At 42.4% G+C, this 21,782-nt stretch overlaps 1 protein-coding gene across 1 annotated transcript in view; it reads left to right on the forward strand.

Annotated features, from left to right (window-relative positions):
- LOC124802932 (lipase 3-like) overlaps window positions 1–21,782 on the forward strand; it is a 173,318-nt gene that overhangs the window by 15,407 nt on the left and 136,129 nt on the right. Inside the window, exons 3-4 of the mRNA XM_047264011.1 lie at window positions 6,070–6,259; window positions 12,289–12,400. Of these exons, the coding sequence (XP_047119967.1) occupies window positions 6,070–6,259; window positions 12,289–12,400 (302 nt within the window). The remainder of the gene's footprint in view (window positions 1–6,069; window positions 6,260–12,288; window positions 12,401–21,782) is intronic.

Here is a 21,782-nt window from a genome sequence, read left to right on the forward strand (position 1 = left end):
GAAAAGGTCATGGAAAAATTTCCTGGACTCGATCAACCACTAAACTTTTTCTGTAAAAGTATGGAAAACCTCAGGTGCATTTGCGGTAAACACGGTAGCCAATAACAGCAGTCCAGAAACAGGGGTCTCTCCAAACAACATGCAGACATCAGTGATGATAGCAGAGCATTTTGCAAAGGTTACCGCCAACTTCAGCCAGGATCTGGTGTTTCGCTGCTAACGTGCGACTGTACAGAGGGACGAGTAGGACTTCAGAGCCAAAAATTCTGAATCATGCAACTACCCTTTCTCCACGTGGGACCTGGAATCGGCACTGCCTGAGACTCGCGACACTGCACTTGGTCACGACCGAATCCCCTGCTGCATGATTCGACATTTGCTTACAGCGTGAAAGGAGATCTTCCTCGAATATTTTAATCTGATATGACAGACAGGCGACTTACCCAAATGTTGGAGAGAGGCTGTTCTGATACCTCTCCTCAAACCAGGAAAGGATCGCACAAATAGTTATCGGAGCTTCACCTTAAAGAGCTGTATGGGAAAGATCCTAGAGCGAACAGTGAACCGCCCTCTGATCTCATTTTCAGAGGCCAGGCAACTCTTCAGCCGCCATCTGTATGTATTCCAACCTGATCTTACTAGAGGCGGGTGTTCAGCAGGGTTTCCTACGTAAACATCACTGTCTCTGCGTATTCTTAGATATCAGTAAAGCGTAGAACACTATTTGGAGACACAATGCTCTCGTCCAACTCCATCATAGGGATTTCGTAGCCAGCTCCACATTTTCGTAGGGTCCTTCCTGTCCAAGCGCTTTTTTTAGGTCTCGAATTGGCGATGTGCTGTTGCACCACTTTGAGCGGGAGGATGGTGTTCTATGGGCAATCTTTTAATACCCATAAAAAGTACCTCGTTTACCGTTAGGAGTCCTGTACAGTGCACTTGATTTGTGGACGACTGCACTGCTTTTGGTTGCACCTCCAGTGTTCCAACAATCACCCATAAGTTGGAACTTGCAGTGCAGACGTTAGGTTAGTAGACTGCAAAGACAGATTTTCAGTTTTCCGCAAATAAGGATTGTGTACTCATTTTAATCGCTCTCGTCTTTTTTTATTTTACCTGATCTGCGTATGGAGAACGCCACTCAACATTTTAAAGACTCAGTGAACTTTCTGGGCCTCATTTTTGACTCGAAACAGTCGTGGTTACCGCAGCTGGGAGACGTGGAAGCCAGAACCCAGAAGCCACTGAATATCGTAAAGTACCTTAGCTACAGGTCTCGTGGAGCAGACAGGCCGCGTCTGGTGCAGTTTTATAGGGCTTTTGTGCGTTTGCGGTCAGACTATGGACCCACAGCGTACAGGTCTGTGAGGCCTTCTTACCTGAAGATTCTGATACCTGTCTTCAAACCAGGAAAGGATAGCACATCCACCAGCCCCGTACCCAGCCTCTGTGCCGAGGCACCATCCGGCCGCAGCTCCTCATGGTGCCTCAGGCATTCTCGCGTCCGTCGGCCGTCGTAATTTAATATATTATTATTGTTATTATTATTTTTTGATTGTTGCCGACTTACGTGGCGGGCCTTCATAAAAATGATATTTAAGTTGAACAATGTAATAAACTTTTCATATAAATTTCCTCGGCTAGTCAGTTGACGTTAAAGCAAAAGATCTTTAGTTATTAATTACAATTGCGGCCCACACACGCGCGAGAGTATTTTTCCTACCTCCGTTAACCATTGTATTGTAGTCAGAGTCCTGGCTCTGGGTCTCGGCTATGCTACTGAAAATAAGAATCTTAAACCTAAGTATTTCTGCAACTTCGTGCGGCTGTGGAGAAAAATTAATATTATGCTAATAGCGGGCGAGTTTTCCGCTTCCGCTAATTTTTCATAAGTTAATATCGCCACGTAATGGCGTCGTTGGCTGCATCGGCCGCTGCGATTGTTGAGCTGTAAATTACTTGAATGCAGGTTAATTCAAGGAAGGCGGACATGAAATCGGGATCACCTCTTACAAATTAAAAGTGCACAATAATATTGAATAGTTATATTATATGTTTAACTCATACAAATATGCTTACATTTGTCAGCACACGCAAGATGTCCCTCTAGACACATTCAAGACAAGCGAAGAAGTAAGGTCGACTAAAAAATTAACAAAAGAGTGTAACTGGGCGTCTCTTTAGATCATTCTGTCATAAATTATTTCTTTGCAATCTAAGCCTACACAGAGAAATTATTATTTTAAGGCTACATGAGAAAAAAAAAATCTCTTACAAATTATGAATGTCTTCTTTATAAATATTGTCTTTTCGTAATATGGCACTGGGGACGCTATAGCATGTAAGTTCCTCACATCTCCGACTTCATCCACATACCATAGCGTTGTTCGGCCTCCTGTGCAAGGCATTCTCTCCAATCGGCCAGGAGCAACAATGCCATTTGGGATCCATGTATAGTGTGTGCTGGAGTCGGTGTGGAGCACGTACAGCACCAAAGGTTTTAACTGCCTGCCACAACAGTTACTGCAGAGGTGCAGAACAATTTTAGAATAGGTGCAGTGCAGCAGAGATTGCAGTATTACACATGTTTTTAATACATTATTTTATGACATTTTAACTAAGCTCAAAACGGCTCGAATGACTCTGAGCACTATGGGACTTAACATCTGAGGTCATCAGTCCTCTAGAACTTAGAACTACTTAAACCTAACTAACATAACGACATCACACACATCCACGCCCGAAGCAGGAATCGAACCTGCGACCGTAGGAGCAGCGCGTTTAACTGAGCAGCACGAGTCTAAATCTGTCTGTAGGAATGGTTCTAAAGAGAGGGACGCCGTTGGTTGCTCCGTGGTTTCCTCGACTGTGTACTCAATGTCCGTCTGCCTCAAAACTTTACTATGTTCGATGTGGGATTATATGCGATCTTAAGGGCACTGGAGCAGATGAGATGTGCTTCGAGTGCTAAATTCCTTGTCTGTTCCGCTTCTCTGAGTGCCCTTCGCTCCCTACAACTGTTGTATCTTGCAGTAAAGTAGTACAAAATATTCAGGGTGCCCTCCTCCAACTACAGTGGGTGGAGAAGGAGATATGTTTCTGCTTGGTACGAGGGCACATGACTATTGCTGGGAACTAGAGGGCAAGTGTCGCACTAAAGGAAGCGTGTCGTAATCCTCAGTTCCATTAGTGTGTCACCCCCTGCATGGTGTCGCCTCGCTGTTGCTGTGAGTCGATGGGAGGACGAATGGCTGGTAGTGACAGGTAATAAGCTGCATCTACTAAGGCCCACCACACAGCCGTGGTGTATCTCGTTTCAGCCATGAAGATGAGGTGCTCCTTATATGTATTCGCAGAGACGACAGTGCTTTGTCGCACGACTTGTTGCTCAGGAGCGACGACGCTTCAATGTGCGGTCCTTGTGGCGTATAGAAGGCTGAGCGCCACGTTTTACGAGCCTGTGTTTTACTTTCAGACCAGAGTGGAGCGTCTGATTTGCTGGCAGATCAGCCCTGCATTTTAAGTGACGTTCCAACGAACATGGTGCGGCTTTTAAGATTCGGTGATTTGCCAAGTTGGTTTCCAAAATTTTAGTGAGATGTTCTTAATGTGTTAACAGTTTGACTGGCTCGCCTGTGGTTTCTGGAAGTCGTCACACAGCCACAAATCCCTGTGCCATTGCCTTAGCTCCTCTGTCGTGTGCTTCCGTTTTCTTCCCACTCGTAGTGTCTTCTACTATTTCTCCTTCGCTTTACGGCGTGTGATATGGAATATACGTGTGTGTCCGGGTGAATGCGAGTGAGTGAGTGAGTGAGTGAGAGAGAGAGAGAGAGAGAGAGAGAGAGAGAGAGAGAGAGAGAGAAAGAGAGAGAGACAGAGAGAGAGAGAGAGAGAGATAGACAGAGTGTCAAGAATTTTAGCCCTATTCACCATATTCGTTTCCTTTTAATATTTCTAAGGACGCTGATAATCTCACTGTTGAGATCCTGTACACCCTAAACGACAACAACAGCAAAGTCTGTGGATACTGTCTGTCATATATATGTAGCGAATTCAGTTAGTAGCACAGAAGTAACAAGCTTAAATGTCATGCATGGTGCGCCAGTTTTTCACGCATTTGAGTCTCCATGACGTCCCATCTCCTGAACTATTTGTGGCACCATGATATAATTTTGTGTATACATTTAGCGGTGTATATGGATACTGCGACATTTATTGGCAATAGAGTTAGCGGCACAGAAGTAATAAGCTAAAACATCATATATGATGCGGCAGTTTTTCACGCATCTCATTCTTTATGGTTTCATATCCCCTGAGCCATGGTAGGTGTGTTGTTTCAACCCCAACAGCATTCGTTACACACTGTCAGGGATATATGTTACAAGTTAAGTTAAAATCGGTCCTATGGTTTAGGAGGAGATGTGAAACTTATATACATACATACACTCATAAATACACTACTGGCCATTAAAATTGCTACACCAAGAAGAAATGCAGATGATGAACGGGTATTCATTGGACAAATATATTATACTACAACTGACATGTCATTACATTTTCGCGCAATTTGGGTGCATAGATCCTGAGAAATCAGTACCCAGAACAACCACCTCTGGCCGTAATAACGGCCTTGACACGCCTGGGCATTGAGTCAGAGCTTGGATGTCGTGTACAGGTACAGCTGCCTATGCAGCTTCAAAGCGATACCACAGTTCATCAAGAGTAGTGACCGCCGTATTGTGACGAACCAGTTGCTCGGCTACCATTGACCAGACGTTTTCAATTGGTGAGAGATCTGGAGAATGTGCTGGCCAGGGCAGCAGTCGAACATTTTCTGTATCCAGAAAGGCCCGTACAGGACCTGCAACATGCGGTCGTGCATTATCCTGCTAAAACGTAGGGTTTCGCAGGGATCGAATGAAGGGTAGAACCACGTGTCGTAACACATCTGAAATGTAACGTCCACTGATCAAAGTGCCGTCAATGCGAACAAGAGGTGACCGAGACGTGTAACCAATGGCACCCCATACCATCACGCCGGATGATACGCCAGTATGGCGATGACGAATACACGCTTCCAATGTGCGTTCTCCGCGATGTTGGCAAACACGGATGCGACCATAATGATGCTGTAAACAGAACCTGGATTCATCCGAAAAAATGACGTTTTGCCATTCGTGCACCCAGGTTCGTCGTTGAGTACAGCATCGCAGGCGCTCCTGTCTGTGATGCAGCGTCAAGGGTAACCGCAGCCGTGGTCGCCGAGCAGATAGTCCATGCTGCTGCAAACGTCGTCGAACTGTTCCTTCAGATGGTTGTTGTCTTGCAAACGTCCCCATCTGTTGACTCAGGGATCGAGACGTGGCTGCACGATCCGTTACAGCCATGCTGATAAGATGCCTGTCATCTCGACTGATAGTGATACGAGGCCGTTGGGATCCAGCACGGCGTTTCGTATTACCCTCCTGAATCCACCGATTCCATATTCTGCTAACAGTCATTGGATCTCGACCAACGCGAGCAGCAATGTCGCGATACGATAAACCACAGTTGCGATAGGCTACAATCCGGCCTTTATCAAAGTTGGAAACGTGATGGTACGCATTTCTCCTCCTTACACGAGGCATCGCAACAACGTTTCACCAGGCAACGCCGGTCAACTTCTGTTTGTGTATGAGAAATCGGTTGGAAACTTTCCTCATGTCATCACGTTGTAGGTGTCGCCACCGACGCCAACCTTGTGTGAATGCTCTGAAAAGCTAATCATTTGCATATCACAGAATCGTCTTTCTGTCGGTTGAATTTCGCGTCTGTAGCACGTCATCTTTGTGGTGTAGCAATTTTAATGGCCAGTAGTGTATATACATACATTTTTATAATAGCTGTGCATTAATGAGTGTAAACAGTTTTTTGGCATTATTTACTGAACGAGAATGTCATTGGTGGGGATGTGAGTGGCCTGCCTTCGCCAGTGCTGCCAGTCCAGACCAGCCCCAGGATATTAATGGTGCTACTGTTCAGTCAGGGGCAGGGTGCCGCGGATCTTGCAGCTACTGTGAACTGTTGCAGCTGGACGGATGCAGGGATTACGGCTTGACGTGCGAGACGCACGAGGTGGAGACTGAGGACGGCTACCAGCTTACAGCTCACCGCGTGCTAGTTCCGCCGGGCGTTCCCCGCCGTGGGGCTCTGCTGGCCGTTTCAGGGCTCATAGGTTGCTCTGACACCTTCCTCCTGCCCTTCCCCGAGACGTCTATGCGTATGTATCAATCTCATCTCTTGTAAACTAACGACGTAATTGTACACGTTTCTCTCATGTATATAGTCCAAGTTATAGCCATTTACCATGAGGGATTAATATATGTATGCGTTTCAAACAAAGAAATAAGGAAATCGAGGCCAACCCACTGTTACCCTCCTGACGACTGTCCCATGTACGGCACGCTGTTTCCACCGCAGACCCTTTTCCTGTTGACAGTTTTCCACAGAACATCTTCCTTGTGTAGCGACCTCGGACTATGGCATAGAGCTGGTGCAGTGGCAGGGTGTTGCGAAAGTAGTGCTGGCCAGTGCTAGCAAGGGAATTTCGGGTGAAACGTAAAACATACGAATTCAGATTTGCACTACAACCTCGTGCACTGTGTGACACCACAGGCATCCCCCTTCCCCCTTCTTCCACTGGCTCATGGTCCACTGACAGCGCCATTAGTTGCAGAAGGCTGTGGTGATGGTGTGCTGGATGTGTTCCATCTGTCTCCTACTCTGTAGGCACTGTTTGCTTCACTTAGCAACACGTGCCCCAGATGGCGCTGTGCAGCCACATGCAAAATAAGTCAGCCATGTGAATGTCTGCCCTGATTCTCGTAGAGGTCTGCTGCTGCTGGAAGAGAAGCTCACTCTAGTGTGGATGGATGACAGTCGTACTACCATGAGTTGCTGTCACCCAAGACACTAGTTTGGCTGCTGTTGTTGCGGCTGGAGATGGCTCATCTGTCGTACTGCTCCAAATTAATAGATGCTGACTTAGCTCCATGGCTCTGGCTCGTTGTAGTGGCTGCCCAGACTGATATCGGGTGCTCACTGACCAATGATGTGGCGGAGAGTTGCGTGCCCTGGTGTCTTGTAGGTTGCTGCCAGACATGTACATAACTATGCTAGAATCAATAGTACAAACTATAGTGGCTGATGGCAACTACATTCTGCCAATACGTTCCTTCAAGGGGCACCATTACCTTTGTGGTCCCATAGTGTGGGTACTTTCCTCAGTCTCGTTCACAGCTGCACTGCTTTTCTGCTGTCGCAGCTCAACTTGACCCATCTTGTGGTGAGCGAACAGGCTGCTCGCTTCACATAATGCTGCAGTGCCTTCCTCATGTTGACGCCCAAAATTAGTGACAGTGTCACACTGGTCTTATCTTTCTAGTGCCTTTTTATTTAGTAATTTATCCATTCATGTAGTTCTTAACATTCTCTTCTAATACGACTTTATCTTTTATTCCCAAACAGTATGGAAGTCTCGCCCATATTATGATGTTTTTCTGACTATGGCGTCTACAACTTCTACCTTGATATAAAGTCAATTATTAATATCAGAATACTTACTCTGTTGTCTAGTTCATCCTCAGTCAGTTTGTGGTTTGTGATGGTGTGACCCATTCAACACTATCTAGCAGTAGCACTGTGACGTCTATGAGGCTCATATTTCATACCTCTTCCCTCTACACTTTTTTGTCAAAATATTTTCTTTCATTCTCTCCACTGCGTCTTGTAGATACCAGCTGGAAACACTGATAGGATACAGCCTTCCCTTACAGCTTTCTTGACATCAGTTATGTTCCATTATTACTCCCTTTATTATATTTCTTACAAGCATTTATTATTTATTTTCTTCCCCTCATGATCACTGCAGTGTCGCCACATGACCATGCCGTTCCATTAGGTAAATAATATTTAAATATAGTGTACAGTACTAATAATGAATGACTATAAATATTTACTGAATGAGACTTTACTCTCAAATTATTAATAATGGATAGAAGAAGAAGAATGTTATAGTTATTTCTACTGTCAAGACATGGCAACAGTTACCTGTAATTATGTGGCATAACTTTTGAAAACCCAAATTAATATGGCTGGGCCAGGTAACAAACCTGAGTCCCCCTTATAGAAACAGTAGGAACGATTTATTTTAGTAATTTCTCAGTAAAAAAAATACGTAAGGGATTCGTGCAGCCAACAGATAGTTTACCACAGAAAGCCGTTAATTTGTGTTTCAAAATATGCAATATGTCAGCTCATCATTTCTTTCAGAAGTATACTGAAAATTAATAATATAATTTATTTGTGAATGATAAGCATGGGCAAGTCGGTCATATACACATTATTTCCTGCTGTGTTTGTAGAACGAGTAAAACTATTCGCCTCATTGAAGCAAATATATTCAAGAACGAATACAGGTAGAGACAAGATGACCTCTGAGCTCATGGATGTGAATGGATTTCGTTTCATAGAGAATTTTCAGTGTGCATAGTAAAGTCCCTGCAGTGACCTTGTGATAACCTAGGAATACTGTGGGCATTCGAGTATTGAAAGCATTCATGCCTGCAATTGTAGTTGGGTTCAAAAATGGTTCAAATGGCTCTGAGCACTATGGGACTTAACTTCTAAGGTCGTTAGTCCCCTTGAACTTAGAACTACTTAAACCTAACTAACCTAAGGACATCACACACATCCATGCCCGAGGCAGGATCCGAACCTGCGACCGAAGCGGTCACGCGATTCCAAACTGACGCGCTTAGAACCGCACAGCGGTTGGGTTCTCACACAGCCTACACCACTATATAGGGGATAATATCACTTTAGTGCCGCAGTAATGTAGTTTCTCAAAAGTTGCACCTAGCTTGAAGTCATAGTCAGATGTCCTACCAACGCCATTTACTTTCTCATCTTGAGATTAGCAAATAGAGGAGTGTATGGTGAGAGCTCACTATAGGGTACTGAAATATGTCCAATTATGAGTATTTCATATGAAGCATAAAAAATTTCCAATGAAGATTTACATTAACGTTACATCAAAAAGCATTGTGTCAACATGCTTCCAAACTGTACCAAAATATCCAGCAAAATATAAAAGGCCGCAGCAAAACCTCTCCTAAGTACAACTTTCACCATCACCACCACCCTCAGCATATATATATATATATATATATATATATATATATATATATATATATATATAAGGTAGCTTCATAAAAACAATTGTGTGTGGGGTTGATCTATTGCACTTAGTAAGGTACCTATTGTTTGAAGCTTTAGTAGGGTAGAAGACTGTAGGTCCTGATTTTGATCTTACAGGATGCACATATGATTACTACAAGTAATATGACTATACCAGCTGTGCCACACCAAGCACATGTTTTCGTACATTGACCACCATCAAGTCTCTGCATTTACTTACTGAGTCAAAATATTCTTTATCACGTCAGAAGGTTTGTGACCTCCATTTATTATTTGATGAATAGCATTACTTTAAGTGCACCTAAATCTGTCCATCATGTATGTATGTGTGTGTGTGTGTGTGTGTGTGTGTGTGTGTGTGTGTGTATGTGGAGTATGATAAATAATGAAAGTCTCTGATGCCACAGAATAGAACTTCACATTCTTAGCAAGTGAATAAGAAGCTGAAACATAATTGGGGGAAAGTAGGTCATTTATAGATAGCGCTACAGGTTCTGTAGACCAGAAATAGCATGTCTAAGTGCTTTTCTATGTTACATCCTTGGTGAATGCTAAGTGGATTTTCATGTTGTAGGAAGTAGGTCAGTTGCGACTAGCATAGCTGAAATAACAAATTAACAGGCAGACTCAGACACAAGTTACGACTTTCATGGGAAAGAAATGTTTATATTGTGCTTCATACATTGTCAGGCAGCATGACAGTGGTTGCATCAGGTATCATGATATGTGCCAAACATCACACAATGGCAACTGCATGGCAGCCAGCACTGTGACACCACAACCCATGTTGTATGTGGGCAACCTGGACTAGTGGGAGCCATACAACGCTATTTGGCTGGATGCTGGGGGGGGGGGGGGGGGGAATTCTTTGCTCTCAGCATGTGTCTCATTCCCTCATATCTGAACTGCCATAGTGGGGAGACTTGGTTTCCGGCAGTAGCATCGGTGGAGGGCGTGTGCCGTCACTCTGACTGTGGAAGGGTGCTCTTTCCACCACATTCGTTTTAAATAAAGATATAACCATCGCTATCCTACTCCAGGGGTAGTGATAAGAGCACTAACTGGCTAGCAAGTCGTTAGGGGAATTTGTTTCGACACATCACATGTGGACTTAAAGGAACTGGAGTGGGAGAAATTGTTTAAGCATATACTCTGTATGAGTTTTAAACATAGAGATAAGTGAATTTTAGAATTTTATACCATTTTAAAATTATGATACGATTTGAGACTTAAAAAATGTGAAATCTTACAACTATGTAGGCTCAACCGTCTTGCATTCTATACCTAGTGCAAGTGTCCTGGCAACCATGTAGGTTCCACTAGTATCCACAGTTTAGCCATATTGAGTTCTGATGTCATATGGTTGGGAAAAATATAGAAAAAATGCAAGATGCGCCAGGGTTCCCAGATCCGCCATTTTGGAATAGCATCTTGGAGCTAAATAGACTGGCAACTATACAGGCTGTGCCAATATCCCACAGTCCACCATCTTGGATTCTTTAATTACATACCAACTGGATAATTGTTAGTCTAGGATTTTTTAATTTCTCATCATATTTCACTTAGGACAAGTGGCTTGAGACATCAGAGAAGTGGGAAAAACACATTAGCACAGTTGGTCTCTTTCCAATTTCCCATCAGCTTTGAATTTCCTGCCTGTTTATAAATAGAATTGTTTTCCTGCGACATCAGAGAGATGGGGTAGGGGGAAATATGGTAAAATCGCATGTCATTGTGATGTTATATGAAATGAGAAATCTCACAGTAGTGCAGACTACACCAGTACCCCCACAGCCTCACTACTACTAAGGCTGCAGTTATCAACGTTGGAAGGCGTTAGTGGGAAGTGTTCCAGTAGGTGCATAGTAGGAAACATCATGTAAATAGCAAATACAACTTTCATTCCCTGGTAACCCTAATCTGGAGTACAAACCCTCACACAATGTGCCGTGGCCATTTGGATTTAGACTTTTTATGGATTAGTTGTTTTGTGATCTTTACTGGAAAGTTAATTTGGTAATTAGTGATGTGGAAAATGATTATGACTCCTATTGTAATTATATAAATATGTTCTAGAAATTCTTTTACTTTATGCATTATCCAAATTCTGCATCATGTAACAGACTGTAAATATTGTCCCACATAGGGTCATAGTGTACAACTACTTGATAGTCACTATTAATTTATATTCTATTATTGTTAATGATCCATCTTGTAGTTTTAGCGATTTCAAACATCTCTTTCCAGTTTTATTTTTGAAGCTTTGTTCAAGTTCACAATTACCAATAAGGTACCCTGGTTTTTTCTCGATATTCTCATTCATTTGTAATTAGTGAGTTGTAGATTTCATTTTGAACATTAACTTCTATTACCTATTAATTTATTCATCGTTAAATATATCAAGCACAATGTTCATCATCAGCAAACCAAACAGGTTACATATCTGCAATAACTGTATTTCATTTAGCTTGATAATATTACAAACGAAATGAAAATTTGCAGTACCAAAATGAAGTAATGTTGCACAATAGAATGAAGAGATTCGTGCCATCTGTTGAGAGCTGGTACCATTTCGCAGTGTAAGTGCCCACAAAGTTTCTAGATGGGATTATATTTACAGAGTTATCCACAGACTGTACTTGCCGCACAGCTACTGAAAAAAGTGCACAGTATTATACGGCACAGCAGTCACATTCTGGAGAACCAGGGTTCAATGTCCAACCAATTATAGGGATCTTGGTTTTCCAAAATTTGTCTACATGACTACAGACAAATGTCTGAAGTGTCCATCAAAACAAGACCAACGTTCATTCCATCTCCAACAATATCATGACCAGTGGGACTTGAAACCTCTGACTCTTAAAGAAGACGAAAGTGCCAACACGACATTTCTAAAGCTTGTTAGAGTTTTTACTGGAAGTGGAAAGGGGAATGGCAGGCTAAGTATGTTGATGGACCATTTGTTGGACAACACCTACCTGTGCACACAGATTTTTTGGAAAAGAGCCTGATGAAATGTGTGAATGACAGTACTTTTTCTGTTGCCAACAGTGAAACCTTTGTCCAACGCGGGGTATGACGTCATGCTGGGAAACCTGCGTGGGTCCGCCTACGCGGGCCACAGGCGCTGGTCACGCAGCCAGCCAGAGTACTGGCGCTTCAGGTGAGTAGCCGCCGCGGCGCTACCCCACCCTGGACCCGCTCTCGCATACCGGGGGCAACAGTAGGGGTCAGTCGTTCTGCACAGCTTTCCACCCCCAGTGTCGTGACTGCTGAAGTATTGTGGCACACCGACTGCCGACCGATCACCTTACCAATCAGGCTACCTGAAGTGAACTTTCATTGTCACTGATGCGCCACCTACGATTTCTGAACAGTGCTCCCAGGGGTTCTCCAATGGAGTTTGTGGGTATAGCAACACTGGGTGGAGGTGGGGGGGGGGGGGGGGGAGCTGGCATGGATTTGGTGGAGGACTTTATCTTGCTTTTCTTCAAGGGATACATAGGTATGGAATGAAATTCTCTGAGTAGAAGGGAATGCAGGTGCAGCAGGATGAAATCAGTAACGTTTCAGGGGCATGAAATTGTGTTACAGAAACCTTTGAGAGTAGCTGAACCTATAGTATACCGAATATCTCGAGGCAGAATTGCTGATCATAGTCTTCAGAATTAATGAGAAGGAATATTAATGTCAATAGAAGTTTCACTTATGTCTGGATAATCTCAGATAGCGCAGTGGTTAAAGCATCTGCACACGAAAAGTACGGAGGCAGAGCACAAATACCGTCCTGCCACAAAAGTGTGATTTAGCGTGACATATGTATAACATCGGCGTTGAGGAGCTTTGAGTGTTACTTCACGGACATCATTTCATGTTATGGCCACCTCATTACCCCGTTCATTACGTGTCAGTAACGTTTAACGAAATTATCGTGACTCAATTACTCTTGTGTCTTCTTACTTGTGCGAACTGTCTGAGACAATATTATGAATAAATATTTACAGCGAGCAGTCAGTATCTAAGGGTGCAATATTACTGCATCACTATTGACCAGTTACAGGCGTTTACTGAAGATGCGCATTTAGTTTAACAACACACATAAAACGAATGACATCCCTGATATTTGTTCTCCAAACACGTAACTTCAAGTCAGCGTGGTTGTGAAATAGCCGGCCGGAGTGGCCGAGCGGTCCTAGGCCGCAGGTTCGAATCCTGCCTCGGGCATGGATGTGTGTGATGTCCTTAGGATAGTTAGGTTTAAGTAGTTCTAAGTTCTAGGGGACAGATGACCTCAGAAGTTAAGCCCCATAGTGCTCAGAGCCATTTGAACCATTTTTTGGTTGTGAAATTTGTATCATAAACCGTAGGTAATAGCCTAAAATTTGGGTCAAATGTGTGGTTAAGACCTCTTCTGGCCACTCATCTGTAGGATTCCGCAGTTTTCCTAAATTGCTTGAGGAAAATGTTGGGATGCTTCCCTTGAAAGAATTCAGTGCATTACTTTCCCGCGTTTCGCCAATCCAAACTCATGCCTTGTCTGTATCTGTAGTGATATCAGTGTCCCTGGCATATTAGCTTTTACGTTCTCTTTCTTACTTGGTTTCTGTAAGTATTTGCGAATATATGATATAGTATATACTTACTGCATGACACAGAAATTTTACTGGGTAAATATAAGCGTGTCCCATTGATAAATAACAAACTCAAAAATAGTGTAATGTAAGACTCACTAATAATTTTCAATTCCCACTCACCAAATAACATTATTTGCTGTACTGTAGTTCTGCCTACATCAAACATGCAAAGTGTACCACGTCATCATCAGCATTATCATCATCAGTAGATGGAAATTGCGATTTCAGGCCAGCTTTCCTCTGACCCACTTTCCCTACAACGTTGTGCACCATTTCCAGATATTTCCTTCACTCCTACATCCACTCCTCTGGCATACGAACCCAAGATGCCTGAACTAGTGCTAGTTGTGCCAAGTATAAAATGGTGGGAAATTAAAAAAATCGAAGATGACGGATCTGACAGAATTGTGCTAAGTTTAAACAAGTGGTGCTATCTCACTTAGGCTAAGTTTAATGTGGTGGGAAATAGAAGATAGCCCACTTCTGTGAGTCACTATAAAAATTGTCTTTTTTTAGACAATTACAGTGTTTAAGCAATTACCACTGTGTGTGTAGTAGGATGGACAGGACAAGGAATGCTTACTGACATTTTATTAAAAAGCTGAGGACATCTTCAGACCACAGTAGCTGGTCCACCACGTCGCTGGCCTCTGCACTGACGTGTGCCAGCAGGCGCAAGAGCTGCCGAACCCAGGACTGCTGCAGAGCGCGCCACACCAGTCTGTCCGCGCACTAGTTTCGCGCAGAATACCCCTTCCCAGTCGTATGCGGCGTCTCACACTTTCCCCACCACTGATGCCGGCCCATGTGCGGGACCACTAAGGATACATACATCCTAATCGTGCTGATATGAGACTATTCCCAGTGGAAGACACTTATCCTCAGTTCGACCACACCTGTGCAATGGTTGTGCAACCTGATATGAGGCTGTCTGTACCGGAAGGAAGTGAGCAAACTGACGTACAAACACCTTTCTGGCGATACGCTTAGACGAACAATATTCGAGCTCTTGCTGCACTCAAGAGAGATTGGTCGAATCTGACATGTCGAAAGCTGCCCTGAATTTTTTTTATCAGAAAGAATACGCAGAAAGAAACCCAACGTCAAAAGTGTAGGTGCTGAGACGCACTGTAAGTATTTAATGAAAATGTTAAAAATTGCCAAATTTGTATCTCATCATTTGGCTGGAGAAATGTACACCGCTGCCGTAGCTGCAGCACACAGCACATGCGCGACACGATGGGCACATATTCCTAGTTGGTGGCACATCGGTATACAGATAATATGCCACAATGCAGTCATAATTTCTAATACGAACTTCTCTTTCCATTGATAGTTTATATGACACAATATATTGTTCACAGTCAACATTCATCCTAACTTACAACTCATTTAATATAAATAATAATTAGCAGTTGCCTTTGCAGTATCGCTAAATATTGACAATGGAGGTAAAACTGAATTTATTTTCTTTGTGATTTCTTCACCTATGCTTGCTAACAATCAGTATCTGTCTCTGTGCAGTTTCCAGAGTTTCACAGTAATGTGTGACCCAGTTAACGTTTTCAGCCTTACAAATATGAAATACGAGTAACGTGGCGTGTAATCGAAGTCACCTACTTCTTCTGAAGACTTACCGTTGTGTTATTTATTAGATAATTTCTTGGACATTCATTCAAATGATGTCGACATTTCGTTAGATATTGTCGAAACAATAGAAGCAACACGAAATAATTCTGAGGATTCTATGAATGGTGGTTTTAACTGTGACGTGTTAACTAAATTCCAGATCATAAATGGAGAAACTTCGAAACTTCCAAGCCCGAAGAAAAAATGTGCAGCAATAGTTACCCGTGAAAAAGTGAAAGCTATAAATTTTTTGGGTTCTACAAGTGCATCTACATATATACTCCGCTAGCCACAAAACGGTTTGTGGCGGAGGACGCTATTCGCGCCAGTGCCATGTACCCCTCCCCCCCTCTTTTCCACTCGCGAATCGCGCGAGGCAAAAAAGACTCTCTGAACGCCTCAGTACGAACTCTAATTTCCCTTGTCTCTGAATGTTGATCATTTCGCGATTTGAAAGTTGATGGTAATAATATATGCTCTACATCCTCGGCGAAGATTGGATTTTGGAATTTAGTGAGCAGCTCCTTCCGTTTAGCGCGTCGTCTATCTGCAAGTATGTCCCACTTCAATCTTTCTATGAGATTTGTAACGCTCTCTCGATGGCTAAATGTACCAGTCACGAATCTTGCCGCTCTTCTTTGTACCTTCTCAATCTATTGAATCAGAACCAACCGGTGAGGGTCCCATGCAGACGAACTAAAGTCTAAGACTGAACGAACCAAAGTATTGTAAGCAATTTACTTTGTTGAAGGACTACATCGCTTCGGGATTCTACCAATAAACCGCAATGTAGAGTTCGCCTTATCCGTTACTTGTATAATCTGATAGTTTGAGATCATTTCGAATAGTCACATCCAGATACTTGACTGATGTTACCGCTTCTGGGCACTTATTTTGTACGCGTACATTAATGGGGATTTTCGCCTCGTTGTACGCAGTAGGTTACACTTACCAATATTTGGAGATAACTGCCAGTCATTACACCACGCATTTATTTATGCAAATCCTCATTGATTTGTTCCCAACTTTCGTGTGATACTACTTTCTTTTAGACTACATTATCATCGGCAAACAGTCTAATGCCGCTGTCAGTACCATCAACCAGAATCTGTATGTAAATCGTAAAATGCAGCGGACGTATTACACTGCGCTGGAGCACACCTGATGTTACGCTTGTTTCTGTTGAAGTCTCTCCATTCAGGACGACATACTGTTCTCTGTCTGTTAGAAAAGTTTCTATCCAACCGCATATGTCATCAGATACACAGTAAGCGAGCACTTTTTGGAGCCTAGCGACAGTGCGGAACTGAGTTGAACGCCTTTCGAAAGTCGAGAAGTATGACATCAACCTGGGAGCCGCTAACTAGAGCCTGTTGTATATCATGCACAAAGAGGGCCAGCTGTGTCTTGCATGACCGCTGTTTCCTAAAACCACGCTGGTTTCTGTAGATGAGCACCTCAGAGTCTAGAAAGATCATTATGTCTGAACACAAAATATGTTCCATGATTCTACAGCAGATCGGTGTCAGTGAAATAGCCCGGTAATAATGTGCAATCCGATTTTCTACCCTTTTTATAGATTGCTATGACCTGGGCCTTCTTCCAGTTCCCTGGAACTTTCCGTTGTTCCAATGATCTCTGATAGATGATGGACAGGAATGGTGCTATATTTGCAGCATAGTCAACATAAAATCTTACAGGTAAACACAATGTCAGCCATCCTTGCGTTTATCCGATAGTGTAAAGGGGGAATGGTGCTACAGTCCTCTACCGTGAACGAGTTTTTGAAAGCTAAGTTTAGAATTTCGACTTCTGTTTATCATCATCCGTCACATTACCCGTACTGTCAGCAAGAGAAGGTATTGAATTACTTGTAGCGTTCATTGATTTTACGCACCACCAAAAATTTTTTTGGTTATTTTTAGAATCTGTAGACAAAATATTGCATTCAAATTCGTTAAAAGAATCTCTCATTGATCTTTTGACACCTGCTTTCATTTCGCATAATTTCTGTTTGTCAGCGGGGCAGTGACAATACCTTCAAATTCCAACCAATGATGCTCAATATCTTTGTGTCCCGTGGTGAATGCTTGGAGCTGACTATAAAGAAATTCATTAATGACACTGTTATTTGCTTTCCCAAACAAGAAAATTCTACGCTGCTTCTTTGTTTTTTTGCAACTTCCACTGACAAAGAAGCCACAACAACATTATGGTCGCTAACACCTTATTCTAGACCTGATCCTCAAAAGGATCAGGTCTGTTTGTTACCAAGATATCTAATATGCTCCCTTCTCGAGTTGGTTTTCTAACCAATTCCGGCATCGTTGGTGCCGACATGTGGAACAATCTGCAGCTGGCTGCACCCTGCACGCTCGATAGCCACTGGAAGAACCTCTTCCACATCCGGAGAAGGCTACCCGGCAAGCACACCGAATGAGCGTTGGACTTCTTCCCCTCCCTAGCCGCTATGTTCCTGAGGGGCTCCACGACCCGCCTAACATTGGAGCTCCCAATTATTTTCTTGCTAGGGACTATCCAGTGAATACTAAAGAAAAGAACAGTGACCTACAGTAAACTGCTAGGGGCTATCTAGTGAATACTTAAGAAAAAAACAGTGACCTTCAGTAAACCGCTAGGGGTTACCTAGTGAATATTATTAAAGAATTAAACGGTAACCTATGGTAAGCTTCATCTGCTGATTATCCCTCGTATTTACAATGTTAACAAACGTTTCTGTACACGTGAAAATGATGTGATAAAACTATAAAAACTGATACCTTCAATGTATCGAGTCTAAACCACACTAATAAACCTAAATACTAAGTACTGTACACTGACAGTTAAGAATGTAAACAAACGTTTTTGTACACGCGAAACTGTCAAAACAGAAACTTCGCTTTTCCTATTCAGACGCAAATAAAAACTGAAATATTCAATTTAACAAGTGTATCTGACACTAATGCACGAAAACACTATAGAATATACAGCAAAAAACAATTAATTGCTAGCTAAATTACTTACCTCGTAACACAGCAGGCAAAAAGCGCTCGTAGCCGGCGTCAGGGCTGTTATTGGAAGAAGGCAAGGAGGAAATGCTAAACATTAAGCATTGTGTGAAGCCAATTTCGTTTCGTAAAATATGTACATGAATAGTATGAATGGAAGAAAGTGGTAGAGAAGAAGTATCTGAAATACTTTGAACACCTCGTGAGAGTCAATGCACCGTTACTGAGAGAGATCTACGAGACTGGGCACTCTGAATTCCAAATCATACTAATGCTGATTTCCAGCCTTCTTGGACCTCATAAACAGGTTTGGGAAATAATTCCGAAAGGAAAGCCGCAATCATTGTTCCCACGCACAATTCGCGATTGGAACAGGGTTGGAGGGATCAGATAGTGGTACCGAAAGTACCCTCCACCACACACCATTAGGTGGCTTGCGGAGTGTAATGTAAATGTAAAAAAAATTACGAGGCTTACCTCAATTAAACATGTGGAGAGGATACCATTTATAGGTAATACTATTTAGAAATTCGCAGCTGACGTGAAAGTAAAGCTTCTTGTTATCCCCTAAAATGTTTCCACAGTTATATATCTGTCTTCAGGAAAATCAAACCAAGCTAGGACCAAAAATTAAAAAAAGGGCTCTTTATTTGAAAAGATACAGTAACAGACATACAGAAATTGCGAAAAATGATGAAGAATAATTTTAGATGGTACATCCGAAACGTCTTCTTAACATTTGTAGAAAATCATTCATTGCTTTTGCTGAGCTCTTGGCTTTGACGTGTCTGATACCTCTGTCTTCTGTAGGGCGGCGAAAAGAAATTCAGATTCCACCCAGAAATAATAGTGTGATTCAGCCTCCCGATAAAAAATATTCAAATTGTCAGTTTGCATCATCACATGTTACGAATTTGATCACTTACGCCTGGTTCATATCACAATATGCATATCACAATTGCCACGATCATTTCTTAGTTCCAGTGTTGTCTAAATAAAACTAATAAATATTGTGAAGTGCATAAACGCATGAACTTCTCTTTTATCAGGGGTGCCTGGCGTGTGGAAAAGCTTTCCATCATACTACAGACACTTCACATTTTCGTGACGACTAAAGGGAATAAACAGGGAACAAGGAACTGAAAAATTCCGACTGCCGAACAACGTCTGTAACGTAACATCACATTATGCCTCGATTCTCTGATCTCTGTCAGTCACTTGTGTAATAATTACACCTGCAACAGTCTATTTTTCGATATGAACTCAAAGTTATTCATAAACTGATGATCTGAGACATTTTTTGGTATGGTGTAAGTGCTTGAAATTCGCGTGTGTGCAGTCTGGACTTTGTACTAGGTGGCGCTAAGCTCCCCTGTTGTGGCTGCGTCTGCTTATACGCCGACTGGCGTACCAGGCAGGAAGGGCTGTACAAACCGCTGATATAAGCGGTTATTCATGCGGAAAAAATAACTTTTAACATATAAAAGATGCTTGCAGCACGCCTTAGGAGCTAAAATTTTGATACTGCATTTCTGTCAGCGTATTCCTCCAGTGTGAAAAATTTCAGGATAGTTTTAGGCATGTCTGATTGGACCACTCTCTTGTCAGATAAGGCCATCTAGACCGGAAAGCATAGTTATGTTTAACTTTGTGGCGATACATTTGAATGATCTCAACTGATGTTGTTTCTTGCGAGGTACAGACAACTTTCTGGTGGACTACTTCTGTTGAAGCACTAGGTTTGTGCCTACGGCTAGGTATTTTCGTACATTAACATGAGTTAGAGTTTCAAGTCACTTACTAATTACAACACATAACAGACACGTTTCGTAAATTGCCGTGGAGTCAGCCGAAGACTGACATCCAGAAAAAAAGTCAGCTTGGAAAATCACAAAATTACAGATATCGATTTAGCTACAAAACCTACGCATGTGATAACGAAAAAATATGTTTATTAAGTAACTCACGTGTAAACAGATGAAAAGTTTCAGCCACAGCCTTCAGGACACCACTCTTTTTTTCTTGTATGTACGCCTTGGTGTGAACGACACTACTTCTACGAACATATTGGGCTTTTGAAAAGGATTGCAGTGATATAATATATTAGGCTAATGTTCTGGTGTTTGAAAAAAATCGCCTAATACAATAGTTTGCTGTTTAAAACAACTCAAAGCTACTCCTTTTGAAAAAGAAGAAGTAACTGCTCAAAACTGTAGAGATGTACTTTACGCTGGATTCACCACGATGCTACACGCACTGAAGTTTGAGGGAAATACACTGGACTATTCCTTACAAAATGCTGACAATCCGGCGGTAAGCAGTGGATAGGAAATGTTTTCCACTACAGTATGAAAGCAACGTATTACTAGAAACAAAAACTATGTATACTCAAATAATAGCAATTCAGATTCTGTTTTATTGTTCAATGTCTGACGGGGAAATAAATTCGAATATTAGGTGAGTCATTTCCTAAGTGCACCGAATATATCAGAATCTAGAGCATGGGCGTGGCAATGAATGAACGTCTTCCTGCGGTCCTCAGGCTTATATTTAACGGTAAAAGCGGCTGGAAGTGCTGCGCTGGTCTTCCAGTCTGCTGGAGACGCATCTACGAGTGTAAGAGCCGCAGGGTTGAGGCGCTGCGGTTAAGACACGAGACGTTTGCACAGGAATTCTAACTCATCTCTGACGAATGCCAGTGTGGTTCCTTCAACAAGGTCACTACCAATTTGTACCCCATCTGTATGAGCCAGTACTATGTACATAATAAGCTTCATGTCAACAGTCTGTTAAACTCTAACTGTCCTTATAAGCAATGTCGTCTGAATCACAGGTGCACTTTGACCAGAAAGCGCTCCAATATTCTGGACAGCATTGCATTTTTAAGGGATTTTAAGCGATTTCCCACATAAATTCTAATGCACTCGGTATATGTCTTAATTTTAACGACAATTCTCGATTCACAAGTGTAGACAGTTACGATGAAACTAATGTCAGTGCGGTGCAGTCTCCCGTAGACATCTTGTACAGTTCACCCAAACGTATCTCAGTTTTTGAGAAAGATCTCATCTGCTCGTGATATAAAGGGTATTTCTAGTCTTCTAGTCCATATTCTCCCAGAATTTTCCATATAGTAAAAAAAAAAAAAAAAAACAGTTTAGTGAAAGAACGTTTGTTAAACCGACTAGATGAAAGTAGTAAAGTGCGTGAGCGAATAGCGAAACTTGAAGCTGACGACCGTAGAGTAATTCTCTCCTCTTAGATTATCGGGCAC

This window comes from Schistocerca piceifrons, chromosome 6 (genome assembly GCF_021461385.2).
Source record: "Schistocerca piceifrons isolate TAMUIC-IGC-003096 chromosome 6, iqSchPice1.1, whole genome shotgun sequence".
Taxonomy (NCBI): domain Eukaryota; kingdom Metazoa; phylum Arthropoda; class Insecta; order Orthoptera; family Acrididae; genus Schistocerca; species Schistocerca piceifrons.